Source organism: Hemitrygon akajei, chromosome 12 (assembly GCF_048418815.1).
Source record: "Hemitrygon akajei chromosome 12, sHemAka1.3, whole genome shotgun sequence".
Classification (NCBI taxonomy): Eukaryota; Metazoa; Chordata; class Chondrichthyes; order Myliobatiformes; family Dasyatidae; genus Hemitrygon; species Hemitrygon akajei.
The window spans coordinates 33,035,585-33,062,560 of record NC_133135.1 but is presented as its reverse complement, the minus strand read 5'-3'; the positions used below and the strand labels follow the sequence as shown (position 1 = coordinate 33,062,560).

The 26,976-nt window shown below is 42.3% G+C and overlaps 2 protein-coding genes across 3 annotated transcripts in view; both read left to right on the top strand.

Annotated features, from left to right (window-relative positions):
- The window catches only part of LOC140736561 (fatty-acid amide hydrolase 1-like), a 60,295-nt gene extending 44,900 nt beyond the window's left edge, over window positions 1–15,395 (top strand). The window contains exons 11-15 of the mRNA XM_073062390.1: window positions 885–928; window positions 4,062–4,101; window positions 5,343–5,451; window positions 7,725–7,870; window positions 15,057–15,395. Coding sequence (XP_072918491.1) covers window positions 885–928; window positions 4,062–4,101; window positions 5,343–5,451; window positions 7,725–7,870; window positions 15,057–15,182 — 465 coding nt within the window. The 3' untranslated portion in view covers window positions 15,183–15,395. The remainder of the gene's footprint in view (window positions 1–884; window positions 929–4,061; window positions 4,102–5,342; window positions 5,452–7,724; window positions 7,871–15,056) is intronic.
- A 2,925-nt stretch (window positions 15,396–18,320) lies between these two features.
- Window positions 18,321–26,976, top strand: part of LOC140736855 (fatty-acid amide hydrolase 1-like) — a 52,891-nt gene continuing 44,235 nt past the window's right edge. The window contains exons 1-2 of one of the 2 annotated variants that reach the window (XM_073062850.1): window positions 18,321–18,616; window positions 21,918–22,031. In XM_073062850.1, coding sequence (XP_072918951.1) covers window positions 18,407–18,616; window positions 21,918–22,031 — 324 coding nt within the window. In that variant the 5' untranslated portion in view covers window positions 18,321–18,406. Of the gene's footprint in view, window positions 18,617–19,146; window positions 19,510–21,917; window positions 22,032–26,976 lie in introns of those variants that run through there. The other variant, XM_073062851.1, reaches the window with a different exon arrangement.

Here is a 26,976-nt window from a genome sequence, read left to right as displayed (position 1 = left end):
CAGCTTTGGTCCCACAGTTTTAAGACTATTGAATGTTTCCCAGTAAGAAGGACACTTTACTGAATATCTGCCTTGTTGTGACTTTGTACCTTATGTTTACCTGCACTGTACATTCTCTGTGCTGTAACAGTCTGTTATTGTTCTACCTTGTACCACTGCCATGTACGGTAATGAACTGTAATGAACTTATCTGTATGGATATGCAAGACAAGTTTTTCATTGTACCTTGGTATATGTGACAATAATAAACCAGTTTAATATTAATAAAATGTTTTATGGCATGCATTAATAATTGGTTACATACAGTATGTACTTTTAGTTTAATTATGGATAGTGTTAATGTGAACATAGAAGATATTAGATGGAATGAAACAGATCTCTTTAGAGCAATATGATATGAGAAGATATAGAAAATCAATTTTAGAAAAGATGGTTTATGGAACTCTCACATAACTCAGGAGCTGCCTGCTTTATAACTTACTTCATTAATCATAAATCTGATATAATTACGGTACTCATTAATGTCTTTGTTAATATTTTCTAGCTATTCAACTTTGACTTCCTTCGGTGTTGGTAATGCTGTCATATTGGAAGACTTTCAGTACAGCTCAACAGCTCATAAAGTTTGCTGAAAGACTGTGTACAAGAAAGTTGGCCAGGGCAGGGTGGTAGATAATATTTATATGGACTGCAGAACAAACAAGACTAGCTTGGATGGGGCACTTTGGTCAGCATGGACCAAAAGGGTCAAGGGGCCTATTTCCATTTGTGACTTTAGGTTATGAGATAGAAATCTATTAAATTCAATTCTATGTCATAACCTACACTTGGTCTAACCAAATGTAATATCAAGGCAGTTACATATTTGATTTTCCTTTTTCCAGAGTCCCAGAGTTGCAGCTGGCTTCAGGGCAACAGAGGGAATAGGGTGAGTTTATGCTAAGGAAGAGGATGAAAAGACATGTATATGTGCAAGCTCTAACAGACATTTTAGTTGATTTTTTTTTAATAGTTGGAATTGATTCTTCAAAGGCTTGAAAATGTGAAGTTCTCTGGGGAACAAGGTTAAGTTGTTAGCTTGGACAAGTGATCCTATGTTTAAAGAAAGTAGCTAGAAACAGGTTTTTTGTATTGTGATACAGAAGAGGAAAAATACTAATAGTCCCTCCCCACCTCTGTAACTTTGTCTCAAATCTCTGAAAACTCTGCTTTCTTCCAATTCTGCTCCTCAGCCATCCCCTGTTCTTTCTTCATGTTATTTGATGGTTTTGTCTTCAGTCCTCCCAGCTTGAAGTCCTGGAAATCGTTCTCTACGCTTGTCTCTCTTCCTCCTTTTTTAACAGTTTTTACAACACACAACTTTCACCTTTTCATAATGCCTCTATCTTTAGTATTTCCTTCATTTGTCTGGTTCTACTTTGTGAAAGTCGCATCTGATGAAGTTTCAAGGTGAATATGATGTACTAAACATCCCTAAATACTCATCATCATTATGTGCTGTGTCAGTATGAGGTGGGCAATCATGGAGCCTGTGACCATGATTGTTCTTGGCAAATTTTTCTACAGAAGAGGTCTGCCATTGCCGCTTTCTGGTCAGTGTCTTACAAGATGGATGACCCCAGCCATTATCAATACTCTTCAAAGATGGTCTGCCTGGTGTCAATGGTTGCATAACCAGGACTTGTGATATGCACCAGCTGCTCATACAACTGTCCACCCCTGCTCTCATGGCTTCACATGACCCTGATTGGGGGGGTGGGTGGTAAGCAGGTGCTACGCTTTGCTCAAGGGTGACCTGGGAGGGAGCACTTTACACCTCCTTTGGTGGGAACACACTGCCACCCAACCCTAAGCTAAACACTATGCAAGGTAAAGTAGTGAAGATGCTGGAAATCTGGAGCAGAAAGCAAATGATGGAAATAGTCAGGAGTTCAAGCGGGAGGTGGGATGAGGGAAATTATTAACATTCATCAGAATTATCGACCTCAATCTTTAATCTTGTTTTTTTCCTCGATTAACGTTTCCTGAGCTGTGCTATTTAAAAAAAAGTCACAACTTTCAATCATAGGGAAAGTAAGTCAGAGACTTGGTGAAGTGAAATAAGTGGGTAAAATTAAACAGAAAAGACTGGAAATACTTAGCAGGTCAGGCCGCATTTAATGAAGGGTCTATGAGCAGAAACATTAACTCTGCTTCTCTTCCCACAGATGATTCCTCACCTGATGATTATTTTCAGCATTTCCTGTTTCTATTTTATATTTCCATCATCTCCAGTTTTCTTTTGACTTTTACTTACAGAGGTGACACTGCTTAATCTGCTTCTTAATCAGGCTGCTCTAATGTGTAGTGCCAATGGACTATAATATTAAAGAATAATACTAAATAATATTAAATATATAAAGACAAACAGAATACGTACTACAAATGCTAGAAATTAAAGCTGAAGAAACATTGTTGGAATACACGACGGGTTAGTCAACAACTGTGGACAATGGATCAAAATGTCAGATTGATGGGTCCTGAAGGATAGATATTTCTGATTCATACATCACATTTTTTCAGTAAAGGAATGTCTCATCTGCCCTTTCTCCAAAGTGCAATAATCAAATGTAGTCAAATTAAGGTTTAGAAAGAAGATGGCATTTTATGGAAGCTTCTCCAGAAATAAGTTTGCAAAGATAAGTGGAACTGTTGGATTTTAGAATACCAATTAAATATTCTGACCTAGAATATTTTGCAGGATGAGAAAAGGTTTGGATTTCTACAGTATCATTCATGTCATCTTCAGGATGCTGTAAAGGTTGAATAGGTTAGGACATCATTCCCTGGAGCGTAGAAGAATGAGGGGAGATTTGATAGAGATATATAAAATTATGATGGGTATAGATAGAGTGAATGCAAGCAGGCTTTTTCCACTGAGGCTCGGGGAGAAAAAAAAACAGAGGACATGGGTTAAGGGTGAAGGGGGAAAAGTTTAAAGGGAACATTAGGGGAGGGTTCTTCACACAGAGAGTGGTGGGAGTGTGGAATGAGTTGTCAGATGAAGTGGTAAATGCGGGCTCACTTTTAACATTTAAGAAAAACTTGGACAGGTACGTGGATGGTGTATGGAGGGATGTGGTCCAGGTGCAGGTCAGTGGGACTAGGCAGAAAAATGGTTCGGCACAGCCAAGAAGGGCCAAAAGGCCTGTTACTGTGCTGTAATGTTCTATGGTTCTATGAAGTAGTTTTTATAGCAAGGAAATGTGGCAGACGTCATCTGAATGATGCAGGGAAAAATCTTTTAAATAGTATCATGGGATCTGCACATATACTAGTAGACCAGACAAGTTCTTAGCTTAATACTTCACCTAAGACACTTCATCACTGAAAGTGTGACACTGCATCAGTATTGCCTGTGCATGTCATCTTAGATTTTTGTGCCGAAAAGGATTTGGAGCCACAAACTTCTGAATTCAAGGCAAATATGAAGTGAAGTGAAAACTTTAAATTATGGTTAAATTGACAATAGTACATGGTTCAAAGTATTTAAATTATCCTTGTTAGTTAAGATTGTACAGCATGCAATGAAAAGCTGCAGGATTTGCCATGTAGAGGGCGGGCCACAATGGGGAGTGATTCCTCTCTGGAGCTTATTTGCATACTTTGAAATCTATTTCCCCAAGAACAATGTGAAATAGATGAATGAAACTTTGCAGGATGTAAGGACATGGACCTGGATCTTCAGATAATCAGCAAAAGTCACACTTGGGAGAAGGAGACATGGGAGGAGTTAAGCATGCTATCTAAACATGCCCATGCTTTATATGGCCAAAATGCTGCCAGCTTAGTTCACGGACCCAAGTTTTGTGATTCTTAGTCACAGGTTATAATAGTAAGGATGCCTTTCTGATGCCAGCAGACAATGATTTTGCTATGTAGGTAACACACTGTATATCTGCGGATGCTGAACTTGCGTGGTTTAGGGAGATTCAGGGCCGTGAAACTCCTCTCTCTTTCATTCCTGTAGAATGTGAAAACTTGTTCCTGTGTTTGACATTGTTTTTTTCATATATTTGTAGGTCAGTTAAGGAACTATGGAAACACCATGTTGCAGTAATGGTAAGGTCAAACTCCATTTCCAATTTGTAAATTATGTGAAAGTATTTTGATTATTCCATTTTCTCATTGCTCAGATACCTTTTTACAAGCTCACTGTATACCCAGTTCACTCTCTCAGCTGACATCTAACACTGAACGCATTTTCCTTGTGCTTACAGTAATTTGCAGTTTTGTAACTTTGTTACTGATATTGCACAACTTCTGATTTGTGAAATGTAGAAATAACACAGGGAATTTGTAGAACACAGAACCAGGCAAAATCTGTTAGAAGAGAAATTGTCTCATGCCAGAAATAGGGTAGTAAATCAATGATATTTGGGTTCTAGGTTGCACTTTCTTTATAGGCCCTGTTAAATAATATCAATGGTATTTTCCTGTAAAGTGCATAAAAGGTGTTGTCTTCTAGGACAAAGAGTGGTGAGGTTGTAAGAATTCCACAGATCCAGGGAATTATTTTGTTCATTGTGTCATGTAATTTATGTATAATTTATGCTAATTTAGGTTTATGTAATCTTTGTTTCTCATGCTTGTAATGTACTGTCCTGCTGCTGATAAAAAAGGTAATTTCATGGCATTTTTTTACCCTGGGTATGTATGCTCATGAAAATAAACTTGAATAAGTGTCATATAGAGATTGATAGGTTCTTGATTGGACATGGCATTCAAGGTTTCGAGGGGAAGGCTGGGGAGTGGGGCTGAGGAGGGGAAAGAGGATCAGCCATGGTTGAATGGTGGAGCAGACTCGATGGGTCAAATGGCCTAATTCTGCTCCTATGTCTTATGGTCTTATATTTATTGGAAAATGGTGGCTGCAAATGGCACTGCTGCCTCATAGCTTGGGGGCACTTGTTTGGTCCTGACCTTGGGTGTTATCAGTGAGGAGTTTGCATGTTCTGTTCATGAGATCTCATGGGTTTTAGCTATCTGCTCCAAATTCCTCTCATGTACCATGGAAGAACTGGTAGATTAATTGTGTTATGTACATTACCAGTTAGCAACGTTAGCAAATAGTAAGAAGAATTAAAGAGGGTTGGATTGGCACGTGAGAGAGAATAATTTGCAGGCCAGAGGGATATAAGAAAATGGTTGGGATTAAAGTGAATTGTTCTGCTGGATGTGATGAGCCAAATGGCCTCCTCCTGACATATTATGAACTCGGTTTTGTTGATTTGTGGGTAGTTAATTTCCGAAAAAAAAGACATTGCAACGATCATGAGGGAGGATGCTTGTATTTTCTCTAGGCATACCGTGAAGAATATTTGAATGCTTGGAAACACCAGAACATTGAAGTTTTACTCTGTCCATCATTAGGACCTGCACTTAATATTGGATATGCAGGAAAATTGTCAGGTGAGGAACAATTGAGGATGAACTTCTTCAAAGGCCCCCAGAACTTAGAACTGCATCAGAGAAGTATGAATAGCTTCAACGTTTGATGGTGTTACTTCAAATGGGGAGAGGGCGGTGTTACCAGAAGAGTCATACCATTTTCTACTGGATAACTGTGGATGAACTTCAGATATGGGTGTGATATTTTGTGGTTTTTTTTGTTTGAATGAAATAACAATGATTATTATCAAAAAGAAATCAGTAATCCCCTCCATTCGATGCAGAAACATCATTATTTCAATCTGAGTGTAAATGGACTCAGTCACAAAATGAAATTCTCTTCATAAATTAGATGGCAGTCATTATTGATGAATGTGTATTTTGAAAATGCTGAATTAGAGGCATGTGCATTTTAGAAATAAAATACTAACAATACACAATATTTCAGACATTATTTCATTGTCCTGAATAAAATTCCATTTTGTGCCATTGCTATGATTGTATCAATGGAGCTGACTATCTCTACAAGTTCATTAGATTTCTGTCTATGGACAGTAATAACAGTATGAGTCCAGAATACTGAGTACAGTGCTCATTTAGCAACCCAGAATTATACAGTGTTGAAAAGGGCCCTTTGGCCCAACTTGTCCATGCTGACCAAGATGGTCTCACATGCCTGCATTTGGTTCCTATCTCTCTAAAGCCTTTCTTTTCACATACTTGACAATATGACTTTTAAATGTTTTAACTGTTTTCCTCTGGTAGCACACACCCACCACTCACTGTGTGGAAAGCTTGCCCTCAGGTCCCTTTTGAAGTTCTTCCCTCTCACCGTTAATATATATCCTCTCATTTTAGGGACCCACTCTGAAAAAGACTATGACCATCCTCCTTTACGCTGCCTCATTAGAGCAGCCAGCATGATCAAAGAACCTATCCACTCTAGACATCCTCTCCTTTTGTCTCCCCCGTCAGGAGAAGAAACAGAATGCTGAAAGACAGTTTTTATCTCACTGTTATAAAACTATTGAATGTTTCCCTATCATAATCAAATCAGGTTTAATATCTCCAGATAGGTCGTGAAATTTGTTGTCTTTGCAGCAGCAGGTTAATACAATACATAGTAATAATAGACAAAAAAAGTATAGTCTTCCGCCACTCCACCAGGGATAAGGTTCCTCTTGCCCTCACCTACCACCCCACCAGCCTCTGTGTCCAGCACATAATTCTCCATAACTTCCTCCATCTCCAACAGGATCCCACTACCAAACACACCTCCCCTCCCCAAACTTTCTGCTTTCTGCAGGCGGGGATTACTCCCTACGTGACTCCGTTGTCCATTCCATCTCTCCCCACCGATCTGTCTCCTGGCACTTATCCTTGCAAGCGGAACAAGTGCTACGCCTGCCCTTACACCTCCTCCCTCTCTGCTATTCAGGGCCCCAAACAGGTTAGGTGACACTTCACCTGTGAGTCTGTTGGGGTCATATACTGTATCTGGTATTCCTGATGTGGCCTCCTGTGTATCGGTGAGACCCGATGTAGATTGGGAGACTACTTTGCTGAGCACCTCCACTCCATCTTCCACAAAAAGTGGGATCTCCCAGTGGCCACCCACTTTAATTCCACTTCCCATTCCCATTCCGACGTGTCAGTCCATGGCCTCCTCTACCGTCAAGATGAAGCCACGCTCAGGTTGGAGGAACAACACCTTGTATTCCATCTGGGTAGCCTCCAACCTGATGGCATGAATGTCGATTTCTCAAACCTCTGATAATACTCCCCTTCACCATTCCCCATTCCCTTTTCCCTTTTCCCTCTCTCACATTATCACCTTAACTGCCTATCACCACTCTCTGGTGCTCCTCCCCCTTCTCTTTCTTCTGTCCTCTTAGACTCCCCCTTCTCCAGCCCTGTATCTCTTTCACCAATTAACTTCCCAGCTCTTTATTTCACCCCTCCCCCTCTCACCGTGAACCTATCACCTGGTGTATCTTCCTCCCCTCCCTCCACCTTCTTACTCTGACTCCTCATCTTTTTTTCTCCAGGCCTGATGCAGTGCCTTGGCTCAAACCGTCATCTTTTCCATAGTTGTTGCCTGGCCTGCTGAGTTCCTCCAGCACTTTGTGTGTGTTGTTTGTTAGTATGATAAGACCTGTCCATCTTCTCTGAAAGACCACAGGTAACTGCCTTTATGTAGGGGTATTGACCAGTATGTCCCTTGTTATTATCACAGGAGACAGAAGAACCTAAAAAAAATACAAACTAATTGTATAAAAACATTTTCTTTTTAGCTGCAACCAGCTATATGGTTATTTTCAACTTGTTAAATTTTCCTGCGGGTGTTCTGCCAGTCACCAAAGTAACAGAGGAAGATGAAAAAGAGTTGATGAACTATACTGGTTACCAAAATGATACTTGGGACAGAACTTTCAAGAAGGTCAGTGGGATGAAGCTTCACTCCACTCTGGCAATGTTCTATTATTGTATTGGTTTCTGTTCTTTTTGTGGGATTTAAACACAGGTTTATATTAATTAAATAGCAGAGCCTGTTTACTGAGCAAAGTATTAGAATATTGATATTTGCTGGGAACTTTATGATTTTGGAAGTATTATTACATTACCTTAACATTAATCACAGCAGGAATATTCAGTAGTTGTGCAGGCAATGCAACTCTAGCCATTCGCAATGTTATATTTGTGACATGGCGATGTTAAGCATATCTACAGTATATATTCACCTGCTATAATAACATTCTTAATGAGTGTGACTTTGGCTCTCATTATCCCATAACTTCTGCTAATTCAGAATTTTTCTGATTTTAATTGCTCCATCGCAAGTGTCAAAATTTCTGGAATTATTTTCCTAAACTTCTCAATTGCTATTTGCTTTTTTGAGTCTCTCCCTAAGAGCCACGTATTTGAACAAGTCCTCAGTCGTTTGTCTTAATATCAACTTATGTGGCATAATAGTGCCAGTACACAAAATTGTTCATTTTCCTGTGGTAAAGGCACAAATTATTACACAGAACAAAACAGGCTCTTTGTCCCATGATGTTGTGCCATCCTTTTAACCTACTCCAAGATCAATCTAGCCTTTTCCTCCCACTTAGCCCTCCATTTTCCTTTCATCCATGAGCCTATCTGAGAGTTTGTTTAAAACACTATCTCTGACATCCTCCTATACATTCCTCCTGTCATAAACTTATGTATTGTTGAAATTGTTTCTGATTAGCAATACAGCATTACTATTTGGAAACGGTGATAAGAAACACCTTGCTTCTAAATGGTGTAAGGCCTCACAGTACATTGAAGCACCTCCAACATCCCTAGGCCTCAACACCACCTTCTTAGCTTAAGGCCATAAGATACAGAAGTAGAATTAGTCCGCTTGGCCCACCGAGTCTGCTCTGCCATTTTATCATGGCTGATCCATTTCCCTCACAGCACCAATATCCTGCCTTCTCCCCGTATCTCTTCATGCCCTGACTATTCAAGAATCTACCAAACTCTGCTTTAAATATACCCAATGACTTTGACTCCGCAGCCAGTGATGCACCATCAATAACTCACGCTGAGACTTAGGAAGTGAGATATCGGCTTTTATTGACTGGAAGAATAAACAGCACTACATCCTGGGGAAAATGAGGGAGAGCAGCAGCCCACAGTCGCCTTTATACAGGGGTCTGTGGGAGGAGCCACAGGAGCAGTCAGCGGGGGTCTGTGGGAGGAGTCAGCAGGGGGTCTGTGGGAGGAGCCACAGGAGCAGTCAGCAGGGGGTCTGTGGGAGGAGCCACAGGAGCAGTCAGCAGGGGGTCTGTGGGAGGAGCCACAGGAGCAGTCAGCAGGGGTCTGTGGGAGGAGCCACAGGAGCAGTCAGCAGGGGTTCTGTGGGAGGAGCCACAGGAGCAGTCAGCAGGGTCTGTGGGAGGAGCCACAGGAGCAGTCAGCAGGGTCTGTGGGAGGAGCCACAGGAGCAGTCAGCAGGGTCTGTGGGAGGAGCCACAGGAGCAGTCAGCAGGGGTCAGTGGGAGGAGCCACAGGAGCAGTCAGCAGGGGGTCTGTGGGAGGAGTCACAGGAGCAGTCAGCAGGGGTCTGTGGGAGGAGTCACAGGAGCAGTCAGCAAGGGTCTGTGGGAGGAGCCACAGGAGCAGTCAGCAGGGTCTGTGGGAGGAGCCACAGGAGCAGTCAGCAGGGTCTGTGGGAGGAGCCACAGGAGCAGTCAGACAGGTATATCTAGTTCACCACAGCCAGTTCTACAGATTCACCACTTTCTGGCTGATTCCAGTCAAGATGGCACCAGCAAACATCAATTCCTTGGGTGACACCTTCTGGATAGTCAATTATTTCTCTTTTTCTACATCCTCTACTTATTCTTTTTATCTTAATTGTGCTTCGAAAACTGTTGGAGCCTGTGACTAACAATTTGTAGATCACACGAGTGACCTAGTGCTCTGCTGTCCCTGAGAAAACTCCAGGAGAGGAATTGAGCATGAGCTGGCTTGAGGAGAAGCTCAGAGACAGGGCATGGGGCCATGATCAACTCCATTTCCCCCGAAGGATGACTGAAACATCGAGGTGAATGTGGAGGAGAGTGAGCAAGAGGGGAGCTTCTATGGAAGGCTGCACTGCTATGTCGAGTGGTCGCACTCTACAGAGGGCCTGCATTTGAGAGGTCGCTCTCCTCGATGCTGACAGAAGATGTTATCAAAATTCTAAGATCTATGTGATTATTGGTGTGGACTGTAGCTCATGTTGGTCTCCTTCAGTTTTTTGTGCTATCTCTCTCGTAGCCGATTGGCGTGTTGGGGGTTGGTAGTGTTGGTGATCCGTTAGCTTTTTATTTGCGACAGATGGGGTTTGGGGCTTGATGTTATGGTTGCTGTATTTTTTTTCTGTTTTGTCGATATGTTAGTTTTTTTGCGAAGGAGGAGTTGGGGGTTTAGGGTTTGATGTTCTAGCTGCCATTTTCCGTGTGGGCAATCTGTTAGTTTTTGAGTGAGGGAGGAGGTTGTGGGTCTGGGGTTTGCGAGTTTTCTTTTTCCTTTTTGTGTGAGGGGCTTGATGTCTTTTTTTGCAACAACTTCCATGGTTTTCCTGTTTTGTGGCTATCTGGAGAAGACGAATCTCAGAGTTGTATTCTGCATACATACTTTGATAACAAAAAGAACCTTTGAAGCTTTAAAGAAGTTCCTCCTCATCTCCATTCTATATGGATGTCCCTCTATTCTGAGGCTGTGTGCTCTAGTCTCAGGTTCCCCCACCATAGAAAACATCCTCTTTACATCCACTCTACCGAGGCCTTTCAACATTTGATGGGTTTCAATGAGGTCACCCCCTCATTCTTCTGAATTGCACTGAGTACAGGCCCAGAGCCATCAAACACTCCTCATATGATAAGCCTTTCATTCCCAGAATAATTTTCGTGAAGCTCCTTTGAACCCTCTCCAATGTCAACACAATCTTTCATAGACAAAGGGCCCAATACTGCTCACAATACTCCAAGTGAGAGCTCACCAGTGTCGTATAAGGTCTCAACATTACATCCTTGCATTTATATTCTAGTCTTCTCGAAATGAATATTAACATCTCATTTGCCTTCCTCAGCATTCACTCAACTGGATTATATAATCTATATAATCTTTGACCTCCTTATTCAAATGGGCATTAGGTGTGTTTTTTTAAGGAGGATCTTAGAAGAAGAAAGCGCAAAAGAGAGTTTTAGGAAGGAAATTCCAGAAATTAAGACTACCATTGGTGGTGCATGACCATATTGAATAACAGAATTATTAGTTCACCTGTTCCTGCTCCTGTTTCTGAGGCTCATATGTTCTAATCATTTTAGATTGATAATCTTTTGGTGAATATTCATAACTGACTTTTGATAAGTTTTAGGTTATCATTTTTCAAGACATGCAGTTCTAGATGCCACCGTTGGCTCTGCCCTCACTTTGAATATATGGCAAGATGGCTTAAAGTTCATTTTCATATTGCTGTTTTATTCATGACAATTTACCAGCATTCCCTCTAAAGTTACATTATGATGAAACTAACAGCTGCAAATTTAGCTACAGTCTTGAAGCTGCAGAAGAGTTACTCTGGAATTTAATAAGCCTTGTGATAATGAACACCTTGCTCCTAGGAGGTTTAATATTTCGCAGCACTGTCATGGTTCTCCGACATCGCTGGACTCAGGTTACACCCGGATGAAGCTCTCCTGCTCCGCTGAGCTTTGAAGCAATGTTTTTAAAAAAGTTCAAATGTGTTTATTTTTAGTTGGTGGTAGGTGAAGAATCGGTGTTAATTTAGTAAACTGGTCTTTCAGCATGTACTATCCTTCTTTCAATATTTTAAAGAGATGCACTGAAGTGCCCAAAGCTTGGATCCTGCAAACTGAGCCAATATCTGAGCTGCAAAAAATCAATGCAAATAATGCAACCTCCGTCTTCTAATTTTGAATTTAGTTCATTATATAGAGCTGTGTGAGTTTAAAACAGAAAGACTTGTATTTAAAGTGTATCTTATGCAGTTTTAGGACATTCCTCGGTATTTTGCAGTGAGCATGTGTATCTTTAACGTATTCACTGTTATGATGTTTACCTGAAAACAGCTGCTGTAATAGAGCAGCCTTGCTGTTTCCCTGTTGTGTCAGCTGAATTGGTCCCTGGAATATGAACCCACAGCACTTTGGCTAAAATGCAAGAGTGCTACCAATGAAGGCAGCTGTCACCATTAAATTTTAAGTAGACAAATTATTATCTGCAACATTATGTTGCATTTGTTCATAAACACATTTGCTAGTTAATGACTAATGAAAGTGTAAGGTTTATAAACAGCAATGCCAATTCAGCACTTAGTGGTGATCTTTGTACCTGGGTGTGCTCAGCTGGAAAGAGCAGTGTCATGGAGTCTTTGTCCTTTCTACCGGGGCAGCAGAGTTAATGAGCCAACAGCTCATTGTAAGTACTATTGATTGGCTTGAAGAGGTATTGTTTGTCTTGGCAGATGTGGCTAGATAACGGAATTTCATCATACTCACGTTACCTACCAAACCTAGGTAGAAGAAAACATTAATTAGTTCATACTAGGATATAAAATAAAGATTTGCAAGAATGAGTAAATTGTTTGACATTGAGGAATAATCAATAACATCATGGCAGAGCTGGCACAGGTCTTGTAGGAAAAAGAATTTTCAGCAGGTCCTGTCAAAAACTAGCAAGGATTTTGTTTTGACCCTATTTGTCTCAGTGTCTGTTTGAGAAGTTGCTCAGTAAGTGAATATTTGAACTTACACACTAGGAACTGGTGAGAACAACTTGTTCCTTCGGGTCTGCTGGGTCATAAGATAATGATTTATCTGATGTAATCACCTTTCTCTGCATTACTAATCAGGTATCTGTCATTTGAGGAAGAGGATAGCTCAGAATCCAAAGAGCAGAAATTCCTCTTCATTAAGGTCTTTAAATGAGCGACCTTATGATCCATATGATCAACACTTCTCATCATCTTATAAATAGTATCTTTAATAAATAATATATCTTTAAATAGTAATCTCTCCTTGTAAATGTTCCTATTAGATGAACCATGATAGACTACTCAGAATTAATGTTTCAGTCTAGTTATCTCTAATTTTTCTAAGTTCTAGTTGATATAAACCTAACCTGTCCAATATCTCCTCATAAGGCACTCATCTATTTTAGGCTTCAATTTCAACTGGTTCCAATACACTTAAACCCTTCCTTAAATAAGGAGATTAATACTGTGCACAGTACTCCATTTGTGGTCTGCCCAATGTCGTATTTGAATCTGATTCCTCTCACAATATACAATAAAGTTTTGTCAGCCTTCTCAGTAAGTGAATCTACAATGGAGCCTTTTGTAAATCTAGCACTAGGTCATCCAGATCTCTGTTTAGCAATCTTACACTTACAAATAGTATGTTTCTCTTTTACTTTCTTTCATAGAACATAGAAACATAGAAAACCTACAGCACAATACAGGCCCTTCGGCCCACAAAGCTGTCCTGAACACGTCCCTACCTTAGAAATTACTAGGCTTACCAATAGCCCTCTATTTTTCTAAGCTCCACGTACCTATCCAAAATTTTCTTAAAAGACCCTATTGTATCTGCCTCCACCACCATTGCCAGCAGCCCATTCTAAGCATTCACCACTCAAGTGATTAAAAAACTTACACCTGACATCTCCTCTGTACCTACTCCCCAGCAACTTAAACCTGTGTCCTCTTGTGGCAACCATTTCAGCCCTGGGAAAAAGCCTCTGACTATCCATATGATCAACACTTCTCATCATCTTATACACCTCTATCAGATAACCTCTCAACCTCCATCACTCCAAGGAGAAAAGGCCAAGTTCACTCAACCTATTCTCATAAGGCATGCTCGCCAATTCAGAACGTCCTTGTAAATCTTCTCTGCACCCTTTCTGTGGCTTCCACATCCTTCCTGTATTGAGGTGACCAGAACTGAGCACAGTACTCCAAGTGGGGTCTGACCAGGGTCCTATATAGCTGCAACATTACCTCTCAGCTCCTAAATTCAATTCCATGATTGACGAAGGCCAATACACCGTACGCCTTCTTAACCACAGAGTCAACCTGCGCAGCTGCTTTGAGTGTCCTATGGACTCAGATCCCAAGATCCCTCTGATCCTCCACACTGCCAAGAGTCTTACCATTAATACTATATTTCCTCTACTCAAAGCTGGATAAACACAGTATGTGAGAAGTAAAGAATTAGAAAGTTATGTTGATAGGGTTAGATGAACTAGTGGATAAATACCAGAACTATGAGTTGAATGGCATCAATAAACAATCTACAGGAGCAACCTACCAGGTTCTGTGGGTGGAGAGGAGGATGGAATTGTCAACATTTTGGGTTGAAACTTGGCATCAGGGTTGACAGTGGACATGAAAGATGGCTAGTATAAAGATGAAATGGACAGGGCTAAGGCAGGAGTCAGTGGGTGATAGATGTACCAAGGAGGATGCGCAGGTGGAGCTAGGGAGAGGTAGAGTTGGGAGACAGAGGAAGGTGATGATAAATAGAGGCAAGCGAGTTCCAAGGGTGATGAGCAGGAACACAAACACTACCTGTGCTGGTATCGAATAATTAAGATGATAATGGTACCTGTGAGGGGAAAGGTGCAGGGCCGATGGAACCAATATCAGAACCAGATAGGGGAGGGACTGATATTGCCAGTGGGCAAAATGTGTGGGTAACAGGTAGAGGGAAACTGGAAAGGGAGGGGGGGATGAAAATGGTTGGTGGGGGATCTGGAGGAGGTTGTAGGAAAAGAGACAACAGTGGGAGGATTGAAGGAGGGTCAGGGGACTGGGATGAAAACACACTGGAGAGGAAGGTTACCTGAAGGAGATGTATGTGAATTGTTGCCTCAAGTAAATGACAGGTTAGGATGGAAATAAGATGCAACAATGAGAAATAAATATGTTGCACCATTTTGATAATTATCTGAAGGCTACATTAAATCAAAAAAGGTAGATTCCAGGGGAGGTATACCAACAGTTCTAAATTATTTACGTGTGAATTTCAGTGTAGGATCTTATATCACCTCTCCCTAATAGCTTTGATTTCCATGTATTTCAGGCTATGGCAGGAGGTGTTGATCTTCCTTTAGCTGTGCAGTGTGTGGCCCTACCCTGGCAAGATGAACTCTGTCTTCGTTTCATGAAGGAGGTGGAAAGACTCGTCAATTTAAAGAAAATTATCTAACTACTTCTGGAAGAGTACAGTATTCAGCAAGCTTTGTTCTGAGATGATTTTAAAGCGTCAATGAGCCAGCTCTTCCATTTACAATTGCACTTCCACTATTAGGACATTTGTGTGAATGATGTTGGGGAATTATTGCTTAAAGTGAACTCAGCAGCTTCTCACAATCAAAATTTTTTGGATGATAATGTGGCACTTAATATTTAAATAAAGCAATTCCAGAAATATACCAAATAAAAATATTCAAATTAAAATAGTGAACGTTTGTTTTTTCAGGGTGTTAGTGATGGAACTACAAAGAAGTTCCTGGGTAATGCAAGCTGATTTTTTTTTGCACTATGTACTGGAGGAGCTCAGCAGGTCAGGCAACATCTTTGGAAAGGAATAAACAGTCGGTGTTTTGGGTTGAGATGCTTCATCAGGACTGGAAAGGAGGGAGAAGAAGTCAGAATAAGAGGGTGAGGGAAGAGAGGAAGAAGTGCAAGGTGGCGGGTAATAGATGAATCTGGGAGAGGGGCAGGGGGTGAAGTTAAGAGCGGGAAAGTTGATTGGTGGAACAGGTAAAGGGCTGGAGAAGGGGAAATCTTATAGGAGAGGACAGAAGAAAATGGAAGTAAGGGAAGAGGGAGGAGCACCAGAGGGAGGTGATGGGAAGGCAAGAACAGACGATGTGAGAGAGAAACTAAAATAGAGAATGGTGAAGAAGAAGAGGTGGGAGGGGGCAATTACCAAATGCTTGAGAAATCAATGTTCATGCCATCAGGTTGGAGGCTACCCAAAGAGAATATAAGGTATTGCCCCTCCAACCTGAGTGTGGCCTCTTTAGGGCAGTACTGGAGGCCATGGTCTGATAAGTCAAAATGGGAGTGGGAAGTAGAATTGAAATGGGTGTCACTGGGAAATTTCACTTTTTGTGGTGGATGGAGTGGAAGTGCTTGACAAAGTGACCTCCCAATCTACGTCGGGTCTCACCAATATACAGGAGCCCATACTGGGAACACCAGATACAGTAGATGACCCCAAAACACCCACACGTGAAGTGTTGCCTCACCTGGAAGGATTGTTTGGGGCCTTGAAGGTAGTAAGGGAGAAGGTGTAGGGGCAGATGTGGCACATGTTCTGCTTGCAAGGGTAAGGACCAGCAGGGAGATCAGTGGGGAGGGATGAATGGAGAAGGGAGTCGCATAGGGAGCGATCCCTCTGGAAAGCAGAAACAGGGGAGGAGGAAAGATGTGTTTGGTGGTAAGATCCTGTTGGAGAAGGCGGAAGTTATGAAGGATTATGGGTTAGATGTGGAGGCTGGTGAGATGATAGGTGAGGACAAGAGGAACCCTATCACTGGTGGGGTAGTGGGAGGATGGGATGAGGGCAGCATTGACGGTGGAAGAAGAGAAGCCCCCTTCTTTGAAGAAGGAGGACATCTCAGTTGTTCTGGAATGAAAAGCCTCATCCTGAGAGCAGATGTGGCAGAGACAGAGGAACTGAGAAATGGGAATGGTATTTTTACAAGTAACAGTGTGGGAAGAGGTGTGGTCAAGGTAGCTGTGACAGCCAGTGGATTTATAAAAGATATCAGTAGATAGACTATCTCCAGGGATGGAGATAGAAAGATCAAGAAAGGGGAGAGAGGTGTTGTAAATGGACCAAGTAAATTTGAGGGCAGGGTGAAAGTTGGAGGCAAAGTTGATGAAATTGACAAGCTCAGCATGGTTGCAAGAAGCTGCACCAATGCAGTCATCAGTGTAGCGTAGGAAGAGTTGGGGGATAATATTTCCTTGGTAAGCTCATCAATTTCATCAATTAATTGGTCATTCTAAATTATCCCACGATTAGGCTAGGAGTAAAACCTGGGGGGTGGGGGGGGGGGGTAGAGGGGGAAGGGGCTGATTGCTGGGCATCACAGCTCAGAGGGCCAGAATGGCCTATTCTGCACTATACCTCAACAAAAAATAAATACATCTGCATCAGTATAGCTCCAGGCTAAGATGCAACCAGTCAGGAATCTTTCTACAGAGCATCTGTAGAAGTTTGGTACAGTATTTGGATAACAATGTGAGGTCTGCACCTATTGTGCTCCTCACCATTACAGAAGAACATCATTAACGTGTTCTCGATCGTGCACTGGACATAGATATTTTTCAAACTTGCCCGGTAGCCTCTGGTGCAAGGGTATAATTTGTACAGAAGACCACGGCTGAATGAGTAATATTAATGAATCAGGCAAGTACCTCTCCAGTATCATCTTGACCTATGCCTTGCAGATGATGGGAAAAGCTGCAGAGGGAACTGGCCATGAACTGCTTTATTATTTTAGAAGGGGAATGCACTATAAACTTTAACTACAAACCATACTAATGGAAGAATAGATGGAGTACCATGAAGACACGTCAATGCCCCTGTTTTCTTAGAAGTTCTGTGAGATTTGGCATGTTCCCAAATCCTCTAATAAAATTCTACAGATGCACTGTTGAAAATGTATCCTAAGTCAATGTGTCACAGCCTGGTCCATCACACAGCCTTCTACAGCATCTACAGGAAGTGTTTCTATCATCAAAGATCCCCACTACCTAAATCATGTCCAATTCTCACTGCTACAGTCAGACAGGTGGCACAGAAACTTCATGATCCATAACATCATGTTTAGGGACAACTACTTTCCTACAACAATTAAGTTCTTGAACAGACCTGCACGTCCCCAATTCTACCTCAGCAATTGAATATTACATTCCACTTCCAGCACTACGGTGAACTTCTTTCTGATAGTCTCTTATTTTTATGAAGGTCATGTTTTTGCATGGTATTTTTTTCTTTTGCTCTTTCAGTGTTTGAATAATCTACATATACAGAATGTTGTCTGTACCTATTTGCCTGTGATATTGCTGCAAGTTCTTCTTTGTACCTGTACCCATATTGTACACATGACCATAGGCAGGGATAATGAGAGCGCTGTGATAAACCTCTTGTGGCCAAACTTTATGCATAAAGTGATTGGTCTCAAACAACAAAAAAACATCTTCTTTTGCGCTGGGAATGACGCCAGCTAGTGGTTGTGCACTGCTTCGCATGACCTTTTCATAGTAATCCCCGAAGGATTGGATTATTTGTATTCCAATCCATTCTTTTGTCGTAATCCATGCCTGGTTTTAGAGCAGCTGTGTTGCTTCATATATATATGACCGCCGCGGGAATGCTTTCGTTGGTTTGCATCCATATTCAGTCTGAGGACTATGATCACAATGTCTTGGACGCGGGATGAGCTCCTCAATCCTCACGTTTATCAAACCGTCATCGGCTCGGTTTGCGGCGGGGCTGCATTGCTTCTACTATGGAGATGGATGGAAAGGAGGGACTGCCGGGCAGTGTTACGGAAAGCCCGCTTAAGAAGAGAAAAATCCCTGAGAGAAATGGAGAGTGCCGTGTTGAAGTGTGAAGAGTCGGTAAGTTTTGAAAATATGGGGCAAGCGGGCCAGCGGATGTGGTGGCAAAGTATATTAAGCATGCATAAGGCGCCGGTGACAGACTCGGGTTAGTTGTGTTCCGTCGCAGAATCGGATTAGTGAACGTGGCAGCGGATATTCCGAGGCAGGAGTGCCTGCATTGTTTTTGTCTAGGCCCGCCACTATTTGGTTGTCATTCAGAGCTAGGGCGATAGAAATTCTGTTTAAATTACTAAATCTGCAGAACAACCAGAGAGAGGTTTGGGTGATTGAAAAAGGAAATAAGATTAATTTTATTTAAGAAAAATAAGCTGTAAATTAAAAGAAATACAAAAAGTGCATGCCTTTTGTTACATTGATAGTGTTTTGGTTTGTAAAACATTTATATGGTGACCATATTCCGCATACGGAGCGCTATTACCTCGCACGTGACCCTCACCGAGCGATACAAATGTTACCGTGATTGGGAGGGGCGTGGCCGCGCTGAGTCCCCTGACTGAAAAATCTCGCTGTTCTCCCGCACAAAGGCTTTGCGTTGGCTGCCCCCAAATTCGGTTCATTCTTCAGCATGTACGACTGTAGCTTGGAATGTGCGAGTTGACAGAATTATCTTGTGGATCTCTCATTGTACTGGAGTTCCAGCAAGCAATGGGCAGGCCAGAGTGCACCCTTCACCCAAACGAGGATCTTCCAGCAGAGTTTATCCCGCTGTACACGTACCTGGGAACAACCCTTGAAGACTCTGAGAGCCGGGAAATATATCTGGATGAATACCTACCTGACTGGTTGTTTAAGCACCACCCAGAGCAAAAAAAAACCCAAGAAAATCTACTAGGAAATTTCAATGTCTCTACATGACGGGTGGAACAAAGTGGTGATTATATATACATACGGTAAGATGAGGTACCTTTGTCACATGTACATCGAAACGTTGAAGCAAGCAGTGAAATCCATCACTTGTGTCAACTGCCAAAACAGTGAGGATGTGCTGGGGGCTGCCCACAAGTGTCACCCTACATTCAGGTGCCAATGTAGCATGATCAAAAGCTAACTGACAGTAACCCATAAGTCTTTGGAATTTGGGAGGAAACCCACGCAGTCACGGGGAGAATGTACAAGTTCCTTACAGACAGCGGCAGAATTGAACATTTCAAGTATGGTACTGATACCGTCACTCAGCGTCTATCCACTTGAGAGTCTGCCTCGGATGTTCTTCAGCAAGATTCCACTGGGCTGCAGGACTGTCATGAAAGATGAGATTAGGTTGATCAGATTTGTATTTAATAGGTCTTAGAAGAATGAGAGGTACAAAATCATTGACTATATTTAAAAGGATGGATGATTTCTAGAAGCAAAAGGCATCAGAGAGTATGGAGAGACAACAGGGATATGACCTTAGTAATGCACACAAAATGCTGGAGGAACTCAGCAGGCCAGGCAGCATCTATGGATTGAGGCATGACTGAGCAGGCGAGTGGACGTCAGCGAGTTAGACCGGCAGGAAGAATTTAAAATGAAGACAGCTTTATAGAGCGGGCGTCAGAGTAGGAGGGCTTTGCAGTAATGAAGTGAAGTAAGTTACTTGTGTAGAATAGAAACAGGAAGTATGTCTGTGAGGCCGGTGTTCTGTACTGGGTGTCAGATGTGGGATGTCCGGGAGACTCCCAGCCTCCTGGATGGCCACATCTGCATCAGGTGCGTCAAGCTGCAGCTCCTTGGGGAACTGGAAATGCTGCTCGATGACCTTTGTCTGGTCAGGGAAAGTGAGGAGGTGATAGAGAGGAGCTATAGGCAAGTAGTCACACTGGAGCCTCGGGAGACAGACAAGTGGGTAACAGTCAGGAGAGGGAAGGGCAAGAGTAAGATGCAAGAAAATACCCCTGTGGCTGAACCCCTTAACAATAAGTACTCCTGTTTCAGTACTGTGGGTGAATGACCTACCTGGGGAAGCAACAGTGGCCATGCCTCTGGGACAGAGTCTGGCCTTGTGGCTCAGAAGGGCAGGGAAAGGAAGAAGATGGCAGCAATGATAGGGGACCCTATAGTTAGGGGGTCATTCAGGTGATTCTGTGGACGCAAGAAAGAAACGTAGATGGTAGTTTGCCTCCCAGGTGCCAGGGTCTGGGTTGTTTTCTGATCGCGTCCACAATATCCTGAAGTGGGAAGGTGAACAGCCATAGGTCGTGGTACATATTGGACCCCTGGAAAAATGGGCTGAAAAATGGCAGGTGGAGTTTAATACAGACAAGTGTGAGGTATTGCACTTTGGAAGGACAAACCAAGGTAGAACATACAAGGTAAATGTTAGGGTACTGAGGAGTGCAGTAGAACAGAGGGATCTGGGAATACAGATACAAAATTCCCTAAAAGTGGCATCACAGGTAGATAGGGTCATAAGAGAGCTTTTGGTACATTGGCCTTTATAAATCAAAGTATTGAGTATAAGAGTTTGAATGTTATGGTGAGGTTGTATAAGGCATTAGTGAGGCCGAATTTGGAGTATTGTGTGCAGTTTTGGTCACCGAATTACAGGAAGAATATTAATAAGGTTGAAAGAGTGCAGAGAAGGTTTACAAGGATGTTGCCGGGACTTGAGAAACTGAGTTACAGAGAAAGGTTGAATGGGTTAGGACATTATCCCCTGGAACGTAGAAGAATGAGGGGAGATTTGATAGATGTATATAAAATTATGATGGGTATAGATAAAGTGAATGCAAGCAGGCTTTTTCCACTGAGGCTAGGGGAGGAAAAAACCAGAGGATGTATGTTAAGGGTGAAGGGGGAAAAAGTTTAAAGGGAACATGGGGGGGGAGTGTGGAATGAGCTGCCAGATGAAGTGGTAAATGTGGGCTCACTTTTACCATTTCAAGAAAAACTTGGACAGGTACATGGATGAGAGGTGTATGGAGGGATATGGCCCAGGTGCATGTCAGTGGGACTAGGCAGAAAAATGGTTCAGCACAATAAAGAAGGGCCAAAAGGGCCTGTTTCTGTGCTGTAATGTTCTATAGTTCTAAGTAGTAAAAGCATTAGTAGAACTACCCACTGGTTAGTTGCTTCTTCTGCAAGTGTCACTTTTTGTATCCTGATGTCACATCTGGAGTTCTGCTTCTTATCTCAATGAAGGCATATTACATTGTCCTTTTAAATATTTCCTACCATTTAATACTAGTTGTGTAGTGCACTCCTCTTCACTCCAGCTGCTGTGATCTGGATGCACTTTCCAATAAAATTCTTTGCAGAGACACCATTGCTTTCTGATCCTTTAAATTGTAACCAAAGCCTGCTCGTTTTTTTCCAGAGGCAGCCAGGAGACGCTGAATTCATTCTGTCCCTATCCCTTCCGGAGCTGCATGAAAAATTGCAGGGAGACACTCTTGCTCCTGATAGTGTACTGAATGCCTACATGGAGAAGGTATGAGGTAGTGTTCTGTGGTGCTTGGAGGGGTGGGATATGGAGTGGGTGGGGGGTGGGGGAGACTTGATGCCCCATACTAGTAAGACTTGGTTCCAGGAGGAGCAGAACTAGCAGCTCAGTACTCTAGGGTTCAGCTGTTTTAGACATGACAGAGCATGAGGGATTAAAGAAGGAGGCACAGTGTTACTAGTTAGGGAAAATGTCTTGGCAGTGCTCAATCAGGACAGACTGGAGAATTCGTCTAGTGAGGTGTTACGGATGTAACTGAGAAATAAGAAAGGTATGACCACATTAACAGGGCTGTATTATAGTCCACCCAACAGCTTGAGGGAATTAGAACAAAAAATTTGCAGCGAGATTGCAGAATGGTGCAAGAAACATAAGGTTGTTATAGAAGGTGATTTTAACTTCCCACATAATGTAAAGAACTGGATGGGATAGAGTTTGTTAAATGTGTTCAGGAAAGTAGAAGTCCCAATGGGAGAGTGTGTGATACTGGATCTGCTGTTAGGGAATGTGACAGGGCAGGTGTCATAAGTTTGCATCTAGTGATCACAATACCATTAGATTCAAAGTAAATATGCAAAAAGGAAAGTCCAGTCTGCGGGTTGAGATTCCAAATTGGAGACAGGCTGATTTTGATAGTACCAGAAAGGACCAGGCAAGTGTGGACTGGGTCAGGTAGTTTTCTGGCAAAGGTAAACTTGCTAAGTGGGCGGCCTTCAGAAGTAAAATTTTTTTGAGTACAAAGCTTGTATGTGCTTATCCGAATAAAAGGTAAAGATAACAGCCTTGGTTTTCATGAGATATTGAGGCCCTGGTTAAGGGAAAAAAAGATATAACCGGTATAGGCAGGTAAGAATGAATGGGGTACATATGGAGTACAAGAAATGCAAGAGAACACTTAAGAAAGATATCAGCAGGGCTCAAAAAAGGCATGAAGTTGCTCCAGCAGGCAAGGTGAAGGAGAATTCTAAGAGATTCTACAGATAAGAGCAAAAGGATTGCAAGGGGCAAAATTAGTTCTCTGGAAGATTGGAATGGTAATCCACATATAGAGCCAAAAGAAATGGGAGAGATCTTAAGTACTTTTTTTTTTTTTGCATCTGTATTCACTCAGGAGATGGACACAGAGTACTGTATATAGAAGTAAGGCAAAATGGCACCAACTTCATGGTTACAGAGGAGGGAGTTTTTCTGTCTTGGGACAAATTTGGGTGGATAAATCCCCAGGGTCTGAGAAGGTGCTGCCTTGGACTGTGTGGGAAGGAAGTGTAGAAATTGCTGGGGCCCTAGCAGAGAGATTTAAATGATCCTTGGCGACAGGTGAGGTGCTGGAGGATTGGAGGATAGCCAATGTTTTTCCTCTGTTTAGTAAAGGCTCCTGGTGAGCCTGACATCAGTGGTGGGAAAGTTACTGGAAGGTGTTCTAAAGGATATGAGTATTTGGATAGACATGGACTGATTAAGGATAGTCAGCATGGCTTCATGCATGGTAGATGGTGTCTTAGCAATCTTGGAGAGTCTTTCAAGGAAGTTTCCAGGAAAATTGATAAAGACAAAACAATGGATGTTGTCTGCATAACATTTAAGATATTTGACCAGGTCCTACATGGGAGATTGGTCAAGAAGGATCAGTCATTTGGCATTCAAGAGGAGGTTGTGAATTGGATTAGACATTGGCTGTGTGGGAGAAGTCAAAAGCAGTGGTAGATGGTTGCCTCTCTGACTGGAGGCCTGTGACTAATGAAGTGCCTCGGGATTGGTGCTGGGTCCATTATTGTTTGTCACTTATAATCAGCGATCTGGATGATAATGTGGTTAACTGGATCAGCGGATGACATCAAGATTGTGGGGAGGGGGGGTGTGTAGTGGACAGAGAGGAAGGCTATCATAGCTTGCAGAGGGATCTGGACCTGCTGGAAAAATGGGCTGTAAAATGGCAGGTAGAATTTAATGCAGACATGTGAGGTGTTGCACTTCAATGGGATCAAACAGTGTAGGTCTTGCACTGTGAATGGTAGGGCACTGAGGAGTGTGGTAGAACAAAGGGATCTGGAAATAATTTGTTGAAATTGGCATCACAGGAATAGGGTTGCAAAGAAAGCTTTTGGCACATTAGCCTTAAATGGAAGTATTGAGTTCAGGTGATGTGATGTTATGTTAAAGTTGTATATGACATTGTTGAGGCCAGATTTGGAAAATCGTGGCAGTTTTGGTTACCTACCTACAGGAATGATATAAATAAGGTTGAAAGAATACTGAGAAAATTTACAAGGATATTGCCAAGTCTGCAGGACCTGAATTATAAAGAAAGATTGAATAGGGTAGAACTTCATTCCTTGGAACATAGAAGAATGTGAGCAGATTTGATAGAGGTATATAAAATTGAGGGGTATAAATAGGGTAAATGCAAGCAGGCTTCTTCCACTGGGGTTGGGTGGGACTACAACCAGAGGTAATGGGTTAAGGGTGAAAAGTAAAAGTTTAAAGAGACATGAGGGGAAACTTCTTGACTCAAAGGGTCGTGAGAGTGTGGATCAAGCTGCTAGCACAAGTGGAACCTGTGCGCTGAATTTCAACATTTAAGAGAGGTTTGGATAGGTACATGGATGGGAAGGGGTTTGGAGAGCTATGTTCCCAGTGCAGGTCAATGGGAGTAGGCAGCTTAAGTGGTTCACCAAGGACTAGATGGGCTGAAGGACCTGTTTCTGCGCTGTACTTTTTTGTGATTCTCTGATTGAATTGGGATGGATGTCCAGCAAACTGCTGGACACGAAATGCAATGCCAGTTTGAGGCCAGAAGTGAGCTCTAGTGTTGGGTTTGAAAAGCCTGAAGTCAAGTGGAGGGCAGAGAAGATGTTGAGGAAATGAATGTATCAGCTCTGTTTCTTGCCCTCAAGTCATCTGGATATTCCATTTGACATTAAACGAGGTGTTCAATGTAGAAGCTAACCTTGCATTACAGGTTAATTATTGGGAATCCCCAGTACCATGTAAATTTCAGGCCAAGACCCTTCATTGGTACTGATGAAGGGTCTTGGCCCAAAATATTGACATTTTCATTTTATTTGGTGCTGCCTCATTTGCTGAGTTCTGCCAGCATTTTGTGTGTGTTGCTTTGGATTTTCAGCATCTACAATAGATCTTGTGTACCACAGAAGTTACTTTATTCATGTTGCTTTCATAAGCTAACAGTTTTGCTAATCCTAGATTAGTTCCTTCATTGTGAATAGAGAGATAGGAAGAGGAGGTTGGCTCACAAATACAGGAAGCTTGTAGACAGTGTGAGAGGGAGGATAGGCAGGTGATAGAGAAGGGACACGCTCAGACCAACTGTTTGATTTGTCTTATTTAATGCAAGGAGTGTTGTGAAGAAGTTGGATGAGCTTAGAGTGTGGATCAGTACTTGGAGCTATGATGTGGTGGCCATTACAGAGACTTGGATGGCTCAGGGACAGGAATGGTTACTTCAAGTGGTGGGTTTTAGATGTTTCAGAAAGGATAGGGAGGGAGGCAAAAGAGGTTGGGGGTGTGGCACTGTTGATCAGGGATAGTGTCACGGCTGCAGAAAAGGTGGACATCATGGAGGGATTGTCTACAGAGTTTCTGCGGGTGGAAGTTAGGAACAGGAAGGGGTCAATAATTTTGCTGGGTGTGTTTTATAGGCTGCCCAATAATAACAGGAACATTGAGGAGCAGATAGGGAAACAGATTCTGGAAAGGTGAAATAATAACAGAATTGTCGTGATGGGTGATTTTAATTTCCCAAATACTGATTGACATCTCCCTAGAGCAAGGGGCTTAGATGGGGTGGAATTTGTTAGGTGTGTTCATGTAGGTTTCTTGACACAATATATAGATAACCCTACAAGAGGAGAGGCTGTACTTTATTTCGTATTGGGAAATGAACCTGGTCTGGTGGGGGAGCATTTTGGAGATAGTGATCATAATTCTGCCTCCTTTACAATAGCATTGGAGAGAGATAGGAACAAACAAGTTAGAAAAGCATTTAATTGGAGTAAGGGGAATTATGAGGCTATCAGGCAGGAAATTGGAGGCTTAATTTGGAAACAGATGTTCTCAGGGAAAAGTACGGAAGAAATGTGGCAAATGTTCAGGGGATATATGTGTGGAGTTCTGTGTAGGTACGTTCCAATGAGACAGGGAAGTTATGGTAGGGTACAGGAACTGTGGTGTACAAAGGCTGTAATAAATCTAGTCAAGAAGAAAAGAAAAGCTTACAAAAGGTTCAGAGAGCTAGGTAATGTTAGAGATCTAGATTATAAGGCTAATAGGGAGGATCTTGAGAAGGAAATTAGGAGAGCCAGAAGGGGCCATGAGAAGGCCTTAGCGGACAGGATTAAGGAAAACCCCACGGCATTCTACAAGTATGTGAAGAGCAAGAAGATAAGACATGAAAGAATAGGACCTATTAAGTGTGACAGTGGGAAAGTGTGTATGGAACCAGAGGAAATAGCAGAGGTACTTAATGAATACTTCAGTATTCACGATGGAAAAGGATCTTGGTGATTGTAGTGATGACTTGCAGCAGTCTGAAAAGCTTGAGCATGTAGATATTAAGAAAGAGGATGTGCTGGAGCTTTTGGAGAGCATCAAATTGGATAAGTCACCGGGATCAAATGAGATGTACCCCAGGATACTGTGGGGGGCGAGGGAGGAGATTGCTGAACCTCTGGCGATGGGAGAAGTTCCGGAGGATTAGATGGTTGGGGATGTTTTTCCTTTATTCAAGAAAGGGAGTAGAGATAGCCCAGGAAATTATAGACCAGTGAGTATTACCTCAGTGGTTGGGAAGTTGATGGAGAAGATCCTGAGAGGCAGGATTTATGAACATTTGAAGAGGTATAATATGTTAGGAGTGGTCAGCATGGCTTTGTCAAGGGCAGGTTCTGCCTTACGAGCCTGATTGTATTTTTTG